This window comes from Fistularia commersonii, chromosome 14, assembly GCF_037954325.1.
Source record: "Fistularia commersonii isolate RoL2024-O1a breed Wild chromosome 14, RoL_Fcom_v1.0, whole genome shotgun sequence".
NCBI lineage: Eukaryota > Metazoa > Chordata > Actinopteri > Syngnathiformes > Fistulariidae > Fistularia > Fistularia commersonii.
The window spans coordinates 13,621,128-13,635,135 of record NC_141297.1 but is presented as its reverse complement, the minus strand read 5'-3'; the positions used below and the strand labels follow the sequence as shown (position 1 = coordinate 13,635,135).

The 14,008-nt window shown below is 39.2% G+C and overlaps 1 protein-coding gene across 5 annotated transcripts in view; it reads right to left on the bottom strand.

Annotated features, from left to right (window-relative positions):
- The window catches only part of LOC147227339 (plexin-A1-like), a 299,109-nt gene that overhangs the window by 118,616 nt on the left and 166,485 nt on the right, over window positions 1–14,008 (bottom strand). For all 5 annotated transcript variants that reach the window (XM_086158939.1, XM_086158942.1, XM_086158943.1 and 2 more), the window contains exon 9: window positions 1,684–1,798. In XM_086158939.1, coding sequence (XP_086015065.1) covers window positions 1,684–1,798 — 115 coding nt within the window. The remainder of the gene's footprint in view (window positions 1–1,683; window positions 1,799–14,008) is intronic.

Genomic DNA, 14,008 nt, shown 5'->3' with positions numbered 1-14,008 from the left:
CTCATTTTCACAGTCCTGTGTGTGTGTGTGTGTGTGCGGGCGCACACGTGAGTTTGTGTAGGTATGTGTGCATGTGTATGCATACGCGAGCCAGCTCGAAGACCATACATCCTTACGGGAACTTTGTTTATGTTTAATCAATTATGACTTCTAATAAAAAAGAGTTTGTAAATGCTCTCTCTACTTTAATGGTCTCTAAAACAAAGATATTGCTACCGTATAAATTTAAAAAGTGGAACACATGATCACAGACGGACTTAATCACAAGCCTCACATATTTCTATGTTTTAATTTGTTGTCTAGAGAGAGACAGAGGAGTAAGTACAGGTCAATTGTCAATTGTGTAAGAGACCTTACTTTGATCCGTAGTTGATTGTGTATGTGTTAATTTATAATGTATGTGGGACACCGTTTTTAACTCCAGTTTAGATAATGATATAACTCTTACTTATGCGTAAAAAAAAAAACAAAAAAAAAACATCTACTAACTAGAAGATCACAGCTCTGAGTAGTTCAGGTAGAAACTAAAAGATAAATTAAAAAAATGATTAATTTACATCATTTATTTATTGGGTCAAAACAATGAGAGGAGGAAAAATGGTTAGTATATGTATTTGGTTACTTTTATTATTAGCAGTAGTAGTAGTGGTGTTAGCAGTAGTGATAGTAGCAGCATTACAGTTTCTAATATAGTATTTAATGTCATTATTGATGTAATATGAATAGCAAATATATCACATGAAGCCCAGACACAGCATGGAGACCCATATCAGCCTCATTACATTAGCCACAGTAGTTATATTACATATGTATGTATATGTATATGCATATTTATATATATACATACACACACATCTATATATGCGTGTGTCTGTGTGTATATGTATGTGTGTGTGTGTGTGTGTGTGTGTGTATTTGAAAATTACTGCTTTGTAAAAAAGATGGTTAATGACTGAAAATAAAATCAGATATAATTAAAAGTTAAAAAAATGTTAGAATGTGACAAACACTAGGGGCGGTGCCTCTCACCCTACAGAACTGGGACCCTGGGACGTGGTATACAAACCAGGTGTTTCTAGTGCAAGTTTTTACATTTGTCAGTTTTGGTTAAGGTCTTGAGAAATAAAGTTTGAACTCGCCTTTGTCTCTGTAATCTTTCGTCACCCTGTCAAAAGGATATTTACCTCTTTCTACCTCTGCTGCCGGACGACATAAAAAAAAAATGTAAAATATCCGAAATTGCCTTGTTAGGGTATTTTGAAAGTTTGCATGAAATGGAAATTGGTGATGTACTGTTGCATGAAGGGCAACTTTCTGAAGACTCCTGTTTCTTTGCATTTCTTTCTGCATGTGAGACAGTAAGAGTAAGCAAGACAGAGGTGGATGAGTGTTTTCATGCAAATACATTATTTGAAGTGGTAGAGTGCATTGCTATTTGCAAAATCATTCATCTAAACTTGTTTATAAGTGAATAAACTGCGCTGCAATGGCTGCCAGCTGGAATAATTTGCAAGCACACTCCAAATGGTAGAGGGCTGTACATTTAGAATCAGAATATAAACAACAGATTTGACCATGCACTGGCATTGATCTCAATATATGTATTAATACATTCCTTCGTTTCAAGGTGGTAAGTAATCATATGTAAGTAGTAAAACTTCTGTGTGCTTGTGAAAACCTCACCTCTGAGGTGTTGACTCGTCCCTCCTGAAAGGAGCAGTCGCTGGCATCCTGCGTGCACATGTGACGGTATTTGCACCAGTGACAGGGGAACTTTCCATTAACACATGACAAACACCTAAGGAGTGTGAAAGACAAAGCAAGGCAAAAGGTGGGATTAACATTTTTAGCTTTAAACTTTTAATTTCATTTTAACACCTTCACCTGGTAAATGAGATTATTTTACTTTAAATTCACGCTAAAGTTATATTCAACCCAAAAATAGACATCCTTGATGATAAGAGAAGGTTTGGCGTTTCATTATTCAACACATTTGGCATGATTAAAATTTGGGTAGTAATGTCTACCTGCACAGTAGAGTCCAAAAATACAAAGCATATTCTGCTGCATTCTGGCCATTTTCGATTTTTTTTCTTGTTTTGATATGGTTTTTGGTTTTTCAGGCTTCATAATGTTTTCTGATGCAACAACAACATCATGCTTAGAAATAAACAGCTCATACATAAATTATTAGAAAAGTAAATAGGAATAAAGTTTATCGATTGCAGAACATATGTTCATACAGAAATGGATAAGTTACTGTCAAAGTGATAAGCCTCATCAAGCTTGTCAACCAAGCTAATACAGAAAACGCTTTTGCCGTACAGTATTCAGTGTGCAACATACTAAACTAAAGGTTTTTACAGCAACATTATGGACAGGGCAACAGGGTGACGCTGAACACATATTGGCTATTTTCAATCTTGACTTCCCAACTGTTCATTATAATTAAAATAAACACTAGATAACCTATAAAAGCAAATAATTTGCACTGATGGAATCCCAGCTAGCATGGCCTGGATTCATTATAGATTAGATGCAATATGCTTCGGGAGAACTGTCGCCAAGTAAAACAAAACAAAACAAAAAAAAGCTATGCAAATCAAATACAGATCAAAAGAAAACCTTTGACAGGGAGGCATATCCCAACCTGACAGTCTCTATGTGGACATGCATCAAAATAGTCACATAACATCAAATGTTTATGGCCAAATCAGGAAAAATGACATTGAAATGACAAGTGTCACTGTCGTCGTGTATATTAAGACTTAATTACAGCTCTCAGTGAGAATAGGTGATGAAAAGAGCTGAGAGAGAGAAGGAAAGAATCCACTCCTCTCCTCTTATTCTCCATGCTTGAAGGCTTAAGGAGAACTAAGCTGGCAGACCAAGATAAGCCTATTTTTCTACAGCATTTCTTTTTTTTTTTCTTCCAAAGAGTTCAGGAAGTGAAATGAATACATATACATTCAGACATTGATTACTCTGTGAAAACAAGGCTTTTGTGGTGAAGAGTTAAAAATAGAGAAATTAGTAAATTAATTAAGGATGAGAGGAAGGGTTGTGTGAAAACATAAAGACTGGATTCAGATGGAATAGTGTATCTTGTAGTTCAACAGGGCAAAAAAAAATCTTCTGTGCCACATATAAATTTGTTTTATATTCCCCCCATGAAAAACATTAGAATATGTCTGTCACAGTTTCTGCTGAATCAGTGCTGCATTAAATCCAGCTCTGCTTTCTGTCAAACAGCGATTAGAAACAATAATCTACCCACCAACTGCCTCTTCTGAGAGTTCTTTAATGGGGACAAAGTAAATGAAAAAAAAAAAAAAAAAAAAAAAAAAAAAAAGGATCCATAATTGTTTTTTCTTTTTTTTCATGAAGAATTTAGGATCATTGATTGTAGTATAAACAAATTAATGATTTCAGTGCATCAGTAAGAAATCAGAAAAATTAGCTTATAATAAGGACTGTATCTCTAAAAGGTGGATATATATTTTGTTCTCTCTCATAGTTTTGGGAATCCTTACCAAACCCAAACTGAACTCATTCAAGTAGCCAAAGAATGAAAGGTAAGCATGATTTATAAGCTGGCAGTCTATTACTGTCATTGCTCTCAATAAGGCCACCTACAATGCATCCCACACACTGTCTTTCCTGCACATTGTCAAGCTGTAACTCTAGAATTAAGTGAGCATTATTGCTTTGGACTGTCAATGTTCTTGTGCACCATGGAATTTGTGAAAAAATAACAAAGAAGAGCATATAGATATTTTTTGGGCATCAACAGAAAAAAACAATTGCAAAGCATGTCACAAACTTAGGTCTCCTCCCAGTTCTCTGGTTTCCTCCGATAGTCCGAAATCATGCTAGCCCCCTCTAGCCCCCCTGCATACCTACATAATTAGAGGACCTTGTCTGTCCTACTTTAACTTCTTCTTTTCGTTTGTGCTGCAAATTGTTGAAAAGTCCTTTATAAATGTACTTGTTATAATTAAAACTATTGTTGATATTATTATTATTATTTCTATTGTTATTATCAATTCATTCTTTCATCAGCAACCGCTTAATCTGCAGTCAGGATCACAGGGTTGCTGGAGCCTATCCCAGCTCTCACTGGGCAAGAGGTGGGGTACTCCCTGAACCGGCCACCAGTCAGACCACACGCAGGGCCATATATAGAGACAAACAACCATTCACTCTCTCATTCATATATCTGGGAGATTTTGGATCTCAAACTAACATTCTGCATTGTTTTGGATTGTGGAAGGAAACTAGAAAAGCCAGAGGAAACCCATGCAGGAGGAGAGCACGCAAACTCCACACACAAAGGCCCCCTGTGAAAATCCAATCTTGTTGTGAGGTGGACTCCTTGCTAACCACAGTGCCACTATGCTTTCTATTATTATTATTAGTAGTAGTAGTAGTAGTAGTAGTAGTAGTAGTAGTAGTAGTGGTAGTCGTGGTAGTTGTGTTTTACTCAAATTTTGAATACAAGATAAAACAAGGGAAAAGGACATGCACACCGTTCAACACTAGCCTCATAACACCACGATTCTTTGTCCGAAAACCCAAATCTTTGGTTTGCCCAAATTGAGCCTTCAAATAACCACACGAAGGCACTACTGTATGACTGCAGATTAATTTTAAGTTGAGCTATGACAAGACTACTTTTTTGACAATTTCAACAATGAATGGATCCACTATACAGACCCATGGACTCAACGTGGTGGTTGAGCTTTGGCAGATCAGTTGGAAATTACTCTTTCATCAGTCAAAGTGATCATGCTACTTGCCAATTAGCATGATCTTTGGCTTTTCTTCCACAGTCCAAAAATATCCAAATGCGTTATTCAGAAAGCCCCAATCGGTCCCTGACACTGTGCCCGCGGAATAGATAATCAATACATTGGGATATCTTTTATTTCATTGTGTCCTGTTTTTATTTAAATTAAATAAAAACTTTAAATTCAAATTATGCTGATTGGTGTACACGTCTTATATTATACAATACACCACATTGTACTTTAAATCCTTCACTATTTGACCCGTAACTGAAAATGGAACCTATACCATTTGTCAGGCTATTCTCAGCAGCATTATCTATGCTGTATCAGTGACAGTATAATTATCAGTCTTAATTGAACATCAGATATTTATTATTTATTATTAGTTAATTTCATGTGAAAACGTTACATAAGTCAAATAGAAAATATATTGCATCAATAGTCTACTGCACCACACTACATAGCCAAGAGTTGGAATCAAAGCTGGGTCCTCAGACTGAAAGACAATTGGTTAGCTCACAAAGCCACCTTTCTGTTGGAAAGACTAACTTTAAATTGGATTGCAGTCCAAGCCATGATCTGTCCTTGTCTATCTGTACTTGGTTTATTCAGATTTTTAAGAGTTAACTACTAAATCACTCCTTCAGAAGAGACAGGGTGATAAAAGAGGGCACAATAACCAGCAATGAGCTACTGAGACCAAACCAAAGAGCAGCATTAGGTTTAGAATCGATGTCAGGGGATTTCCATTGGGAGAATGGGGGGCTGAGGTTATGCTAACAGCCTGATGTTTGTTAGTAGAGCTGGTGAGCCAGTTCCTTCTCACTATTAACCCTGGGGTTTATTGATTTCTTTCCTCCAATGACGTGAGTGCGAAAGCTAAAGTGTGTCTATGCTCATTCATGAACACACACACACACAGAGTAGGACACAATTACACGCATGAGCTGTCACCCGTGTTGACATCATAGCCTTCCTCTGGGTCACCTGGGCAGTGGAGACTTGTCCGACAGTAGAGCTGTCAATGCCTGGACTACTGGCATGGGTAAGTGCACTGCTGCAATCTAGTCAATAAAATCCCCTGCTATTTAACAAGGCCTAGCAACAGAGCCAGGTCAAATGCATTTTCATCTACTCCAAGCTTTTGTTCTAGCACGTCTCGATCGATGGAACAAAGCTGTTGATGTGCATGCAAATCTGTACGAATGGATATCTATACAGTTCAATGTATATTGTATTATTTTGTATTAATGATACTGACAAATTATATATATGCACTGTATACACACACACACACACACACACACACACACACATATATATATATGTATATATGAATATATACCTGTATTCTTTTTTTTTACATTTTTGAATGGATTTAATCTGAAAATTTATTACATTTCTGGTCTTTGAAATGCTGTAAATGAATTATAGGTACTCTGTTTAAAATCTATATATTTTTTGATATTGTGCTTGCATGAATAGCATTTAGACATGAAAAGAACTGGGTTGTGTGATCAACTGATAGATATACGAAATATCCAAGAAAAGCATACACCATTAATTTATACAACTAAGGAACCAAAGTTTCTGAACAGGAGCCTAACACTCATTATAGGATATTATAGCATCTTGTCAATACCATGTTTAAAAGCACGGTCTGTTCATCTAAAACTCCAGTTTAATTAAGTCAAGTCACACTTATTTCACATACATGTTACACCCACAACTGCAACCAAAGATGTTACCTTGAAGTTGATATTAAATGGGGAAATTTGGACTGTGTTTGTGATTAGAATTACACTCAGATACTTTACAGTGGATTGGATTTTGCCTCTCCTTTCCCTGGGTGGCCTTAAATTGACTCCCAACATCAGCCTGCATGTAAAGACATTGCCAGATACACAGATGTGCAGTACGCAGAGTCACATCTAAAGCTGGCCCACTCAGTACATTAATCTTTCTCTGACGTGGAATAAGAGATTGAGCAACCTCGGAAGTAACAGTCCACCCACATTCCACACCCTTCATGCATACGCTAAATCAAACCTTAAAAAGTTCAGTAATATATGAGTATACAATATTCATTTATGTAATTATTTTTTTTTATTTATTCATTAATTACCTGTTGCAAACTTTCAGTACTTCCAAACAACCGAAGGCATGCAATAGTGCAACTTCTCGAGCAATATTCCACTCTTTTTGACTTCAGTTGGTTAAAGCACAATTTTATCATAATCAGAGGGAAAACTTGATTTGTCCAGCATACTCTTCTAAGTTCCCAGCTACTTCACTAACTTTTAAGACGATGCTCCAAAAGTAAGTCTAAGTTATTAAAATTGTCATCTTTTGCATTCTACTGACTGGTAAGAATTCTTAGAGACTGTTTTTCACATCCTTATGCACGCCTTAATGGCATGAGCTGCATGTCCTTTAAATGAAGTGCTTGGACTATAACTGAGTGATTTTTTTATTCGGTAGTAAAAAATTACAATATTTCTTCCCTGTTTTTCAACCATGAAAACAGAATACCGACTCCGAATTTTACACATTGTATAAATGCATGCCCAAACAACAAGACATTAGAATGGGTATGTAATTAGCTGGCAAGGCATAATAATTAACCAGTTAAATGATTTATTTTAAATTGATCATTGCTGGTAATAGGTAGAGGATAGTGTTGGTGGTTAAGTCACATGTTTCTCTGACAAGATTTATTTTTGGCTTGTTTGTTTTTCATCTTATTGTTTTTTTATTAACTTATTTCAATATTAATTGTTTAAGGGGGGTTTAATAATTGTACTAGGTTAACTATTAGGTTAACTGTTATTCATGAATCAGTTTATGTAGTATGATCTGAATAGAAATTCATTTTACTGAAATGAATTTACAGTTAGCTGTCTGACTGACTGAATCTGTTGGATTCAAGTAATAATATGCATCTATTTCAGTGGAATAGGAAGTTAAAGGTTTTTGACTGCAAGATTTTGTCTGTATTCTACTGTACTCACTAAACTTTGCGACATTTGGTATTTTTCTTTCCCAAAATGATCACCTTTGTAATGCACAATCTTTGTCTTCTTCCGCGTATCTGCATCCTCCTCTCTCACACCAACCAACTTCATATTCTCTCTCACTACGTCCATAAATCTTCTCTTTGGTCTTCCTCTAGACCTCCTGCCTGGCAATTCCAATTCCACTTTGTAATGCCCAATGCTATTAAGCAAATTTGACCTTTGGTCTTGCAATTGTGCCCAGGGGACAAATAAAGATTTTTTGAATTTGAATTTGAGTCATCTCATCTGACTTTTTCAAGATTTGATTTATTCATATATCCATTGTTGTATTATAATTCTATTTACCGAGTGAAAGAACTATTTCTGCCCGCGCACACATCCGTTGCCCCAATCTCAATAAATCTAACCTTCTCATGCCTCTGTTGCTACATATGCTTTGAACAGAGTGCAGGCAATGGCTTCAACCAGACTATTAAAACCCCTTGTAGCTCTTAAATCTAAAAATCAAGATTCGGCATTTGTAAGAAAAATTGAGAGCTTATCGGTGTAAGAGAAAAAAACAATTTCCCAAGCATGGAATCATTAAAGTACATCTCATCTCATCTCATCTCATCTCATCTCAAAAAGATATAATTGTGATGTGAGGTTGATTTATTAATGGGACAGGGCCAGAGCTATCTGGTCTGCACATGCAAGATCTTCCTGGGGGGCCAGAGTGTGGGCTGGTCCTCCCCCTCGAGTGATTCTTATCACTGAATAGATTTCACCCTTTTCATATTCTAATGGACATGGTGGTCTGAGAGTAGGACACTAACTTTTCAGCTGTGTGGGGTGCAGTATCCCTGCCACAATGGATGCAGTTGCTCTCTAACTCTCATTAGTTAACACTCTGCTTTATATGTCTTTTGTCTTTCCTCTTCAGCTCTAAGTAAAGCTGATTTCCCTTCTCTCACGTCCAGGATTTCCCATCCCTCCTGTTTCTCTTCTACTTTTTAAAAGATGCATCACTCCCGCCACATTCTCAATTAAACTATTCCAAAACATATTTTCAATTCAAATGCCTAATATTGCAACAGCCTAGATAAATAGCTAACAGCGTAATATACTGTGCCAAATCTGTGCGTGCACCTGTCTGTGTGCCTGGATGGGAAAAGGCTTTGTGAGGCCTGGTGCTGCATCCACATCTGAAAGTGTTGCGCAATGCTTTTTGTGGCTGCACACAAACCCTGTCTGGATGTCTGCCCCCAGGCAGTTCTGTTTGTACAGAGGTACAGATATGTGTGTGTTGCTACAAGTCTGTACTCTCTCATCCACCCACCACGCCCATAGGAGGGGGAAACTCCATTATCTGCCGTGGAGAACTGCCGTCTTGCACTAGACCTCCTACAGGCGGGGTCAAACATTCAAAGTTGGAAGGTGATGGCAGAACGGGGAGTGGTGCATAATTGCGGGTTTATGTTACATCTGCTGTGGTAATAACTTGACTGTACTTTTGCAACCCTGCAGGAGTCCTAGGGGGCGGGGGAGGGGGGGGGCAGCCAACCCAACATCAAAAGCTTAAACAGCAGTGCGCCTGTTTATGCAGCATAGAGGAGGGCTAGGTGGGCTGCTTAATCAGAGTACAGAAGATACAGTAAATACACACAAATGATAAAACACCTGCTGCATGCACACACACACACACACAAACACACACATGCAGGGTGTATGCTCTTTAGCTCACATTCAACAAACTACTCACAGATACGCATAGACAAAGCCATTGAACTTGGCCTGGAGGCCCAGAGAAGTGGCCCAGGTGAGATCTCTCCAAGCCCACTCCATTATGACCAGCTCCACACAGACCCCACAGCTATAGAGCTAATTAACGGCCTATTACTATGCAGATATATGCAGAGCCAAAAGCAGAGAACAAGCAATAAATGGGCTTGATGAACGAGAGTAAGGCAAGGAAAGCGAGAAAGGGGGAGATTGAAGAGGATCTCTAAGAGCTGCCGTGGTCAGTGGAAGGAGAGATAAAAAGAAGTAATAAGTAGAAAAGAGAAAGGTGGGTGAGATGGCTCAAGGGAACAATCAGAGGCAAAAGAGTCGAAGACCTGGGAAGGTATATTTCACTCATTTTTTTAGGAGCTTAAAATGTGGGAGATCTAAGTTTTTGGTCAAAATAAATGATTCCTATTTTGCTCCTTTCATCAGTTTTTAGCTGCCTTAAGATTTTATTTGAACTGTTGGTACCTTTTACAGACAGGAACTAGATTCAGCGCCCTGATTGACACTAGAACAATTGACATATTCACCAACCTTCCAATATTTTTCCAGTGTGACCAGTAAAAACCAGACACATTCAAGCTTTGCTTTGTTTCTATTGTTACTGGTTTTGGAGATACACTATATGGCCAAAAGTATTCACTCACCCATCCAAATAATCAGAATCAGGTGTTCCAATTGCCTCCATGGCCACAGGTGGATAAAATCAAGCACCTAGGCATGCAGACAGTTTTTTGCAAGCATTTGTGAAAGAATGGATTGCTCTCAGGAGCTCAGTGAATTCGATCGTGGAACTGTGGTAGGATGCCACCTGTGCAACAAATCCCATCAAATTTCCCTCATCCTAAATATTCCACAGTCATCGGTCAGCTGTATTTTAAGAACATTGAAGTGTTTGGGAATGATAGCAACACAGCCAAGTGGTAGGCCACGTAAACAAATGGAGTGGGGTCAGCAAACGTTGAGGCCAACTTTCTTTTCAATCACTACAGACTTCCAAACTCAATTTGGCCTTCAGATTAGCTTAAACACAGTGTGCAGGGAGCTTCGTAGAATGGGTTTCCATGGCCGAGCAGCTGCATCCAAGCCGCGCATCACCAAGTGCACTCAAAAGCGTTTGATGCAGTGGTGTAAAGCACGCCGCCAGTGGATTCACAAGCAAAATTATAAAATTGCATGATTGAGTGTAAATTTCCCCTCTTGCTTTATTTTGATATTGGAGCTAGTTGCCATGTATAACATCTGTTACATTACAGAGAGTTGAGAGTTCAATGCCCTACCTTAAAGTGAGCATCACATTTACTACAATGTTAAAATTCCAGAGCAAATGCAGAACTGCATCTATTCTGCAACTGTTTTTTTTTTTTTTGTAGAGAGTAGGCTGCAAATGTGGGTGTACCTCAATTCGAAAGTAGCTAAGGTGGCTACACAAAGGTAATGCACACTGACATTGCATTTACCTGATAAAACAAGAATGCAGACATATAAAAGAAAATATAATAATTTGTAAGGGTGACACATCTCACATTTACAGCCAATGCTTGTACATAATGTGAAAATATGATTACTTGGGAGGTTTCTCATTTGCTTATAAAGCGGTTATTAGTGCATTGGTTTGACTTTTTATTTTTCAAATCTTTCATTTAAGTAGAAAAAAAGGAAATCAAGAGCAAAAAAAGAAAATTAATGAGAACAACTATTAACTTAAAAAAACAACATAGTAAATGGTGACACTATGTGACAAAGGACACTTCTGTAATCAGTTAATCTTTTAAATCTAAAGTTTCGACTTTGGGCACTATTCACGCTTAACAACTGCTGAGAGTCTGGCACACTGGAGTGGTATTCCTATAAGTTATGGTTTTGGAATTAAAGTAGAATTAATAATTTTACATATAAGTCCTTATGGCAGGGGGATATAATTTATCGGAGACTGTGTTCTGAAAAAAAAAGTAAATTAATGTATAGTTAAAAAAAGGCTAATAGAATTTTACTGTTGGATATTGTTTAGATGTCACCATGTTTAAACACAATGTGCCATGTTATTTCCTTCTTGTTCTATAAAACATCCAACATCTGCATTTTTTTTTTAATATACAATGCACTTTAAACCAATCTTTTGCAAGCCATCAACAGGGGCTTGATTAATTTCAATGATTACTGAGTACAATTATCGCTGATGTAAAAAAAAAAAAAAAAAAGTCTCTAAGGGACAAGTCACAAGCAGGTTAACATCCTGGGATCCTAGCTCTTGTTTTTATGCATGTTTTGTTCCACTTTGTTGGGATCTGGGGCTAAAGCTCTGGGGGATTGCTGGTTCTGACTTGCTAGTTCATTACCCCCAGCATTCTTTGTCTTGCGCTTCCTCACCAGCTTCTAGTCCCTTTGACACCTCTCCTTGCCAGCTCTTAGTTTCTGTAACTCCTGACGCCTCTTCTTACCAACTCCTTATTCCTGAGACAACTCGGTCCCAGCACAGCTTCCCATTCACCTTCCTCATCAAATAAACCCCTTAAGACGCCCTACCTCCTGAGAGTCATTGCATTTGGGTCACACCGACCCGAATCCAGAACCAATGCAGTTTGGTCAGACGGGCCTGTCCCCGGAGTAACGGCCGCAGCAAATATGTTGCAACCAATGCCTGCACTACGGATCCTCTGGGTATTTTGTTGCCTCTTGTCCTGTTCGTCCAAGAAGAGAGTGTCTGCAAGAAGATGCAGGGAGGCTGGGCAACCTCAGAATAGGTACCTCTTCTTGACTCATGCTCCCTGCAACTCTTGTTTTTAACAGCAACACACTCTGCCTCACTGCACACATTAAATCTGGTTGCGAGCAACTTCTGATCGGTCACTCACTGGTCCTGCAGTCCAACATTGAAACCATACTTCTGTCCATGCCATTGAACAATTTTGCCCAAAACAGAAGATCCTTACCCCGGATCACCCGCAACACCAAGTCCTTAGAGTATGTAATTTCCCGAAACCTCTGGGAGGAAATATCCTTCTACGTCTTCCCCACATTGCACTCACCCATCGTCCTTGGCTTCAGGTGGCTACAACACCACAACTCGCACCTTAACTGATCTGAGTGCAGAATCAAATTGTGGTCCTCTAACTGCCTATCCTGCTGCCCGTAGAGTGCCATTCCGCCAAGTTTATCTCCCGCTAACCCGAAAGAGGCTGACCTGGTTGACTTGTCTCTTGTCCCCGAAGAATATTATGAGCTCCGGCAAGTCTTTAGCAAATGCAAGGCTCTCTCTCCTCCTCGTCACTACCCCCCCCCACCCCCCAGTGAACCCCTAATGATCAAACCAGCAATCAACCTCTCACCATTACGAAGAGACCCTGATAAAACATCACCATCAACTTCGTCATTGGCCTTCCCCCGTCTGAGAAGATGACCACCATCCTTACCACCATACTTACAATCATGGATCGGCTCTCTAAGGTGTGTCACCTCGTTCCCCTCAGGAAGCTCCCCTCAGCTCTTTGAACAACTAAACTGCGAGTCAAGTACGTTTTCCGCCTCCACGGCATCCCCCAAGGAATTTTGTCCAACCATGGACCCCAGTTCTCCTTCCAAGTGTGAAGGCAGTTTTGCCTCACACTCAAGGAGGACCGAGGACTGCTCTTGATTGCCTCACTCCCTCATCTTAGATCTGTCCCTCATATTGCACTACCACTCTTCCCGTCCATCTTGACCCTCTGGACTGCCAAGTGGCGACTGTTGGGAGAGGGTGATGTTGGGATCCAGAGCTCGGGCTCTGGGTGCAGCCCCCGGTACCAGTGAGCCTGATTGACCAGTTGAATGATTCCAGCTTTGTTGTGCCAGCCCATCTGCAGCTCATCAGGCCTCGTCACGCAGAGGGTAAGAGGAGCCTGCTGCCAGCCCTTTGATGCTAGATTGTTGATTGTTCCTTGCTAGTTCATTACCCCTTGTATTCTGTGACTTGTGCTTCCTCACCAGCTTCTAGTTCCTATGACCCCTGGCACTCTTCTGTGCCAGCTCCTTGTTCCTGAGACAACCTGGTCCAAGCACCGCTACCCATTCACCTTCCTCACCAAATAAACCTGTTAAAGACAAGCTACCTCCCCCGAGTGTCCTTGCATTTGGGTCAGGCATCCCTTCCTTAACTATGACACACTTTGCTATTAGGGATTATTTGGCTCTAATTAGTATGAATATAATCTTTTGATTTAGTTTTTGGGAAAAAAATATGGCAACCTTTATACATTAAGACGAGGTATCTTTCGAAAGGCCACAGGTGCATTTTTGTTTCAGGAGTATCCATATGAAGCATGAATACCTTATTCGGAGAAACAGGTCTGTGTCAATTAGAAGAGAATATACACTGAAAATAAGTCAATGACTCCTTCTCAGCAAAGTTGGGGTAGCAGCCGAGAGTCATAATAGAATGACGGTTTATCTATGTTC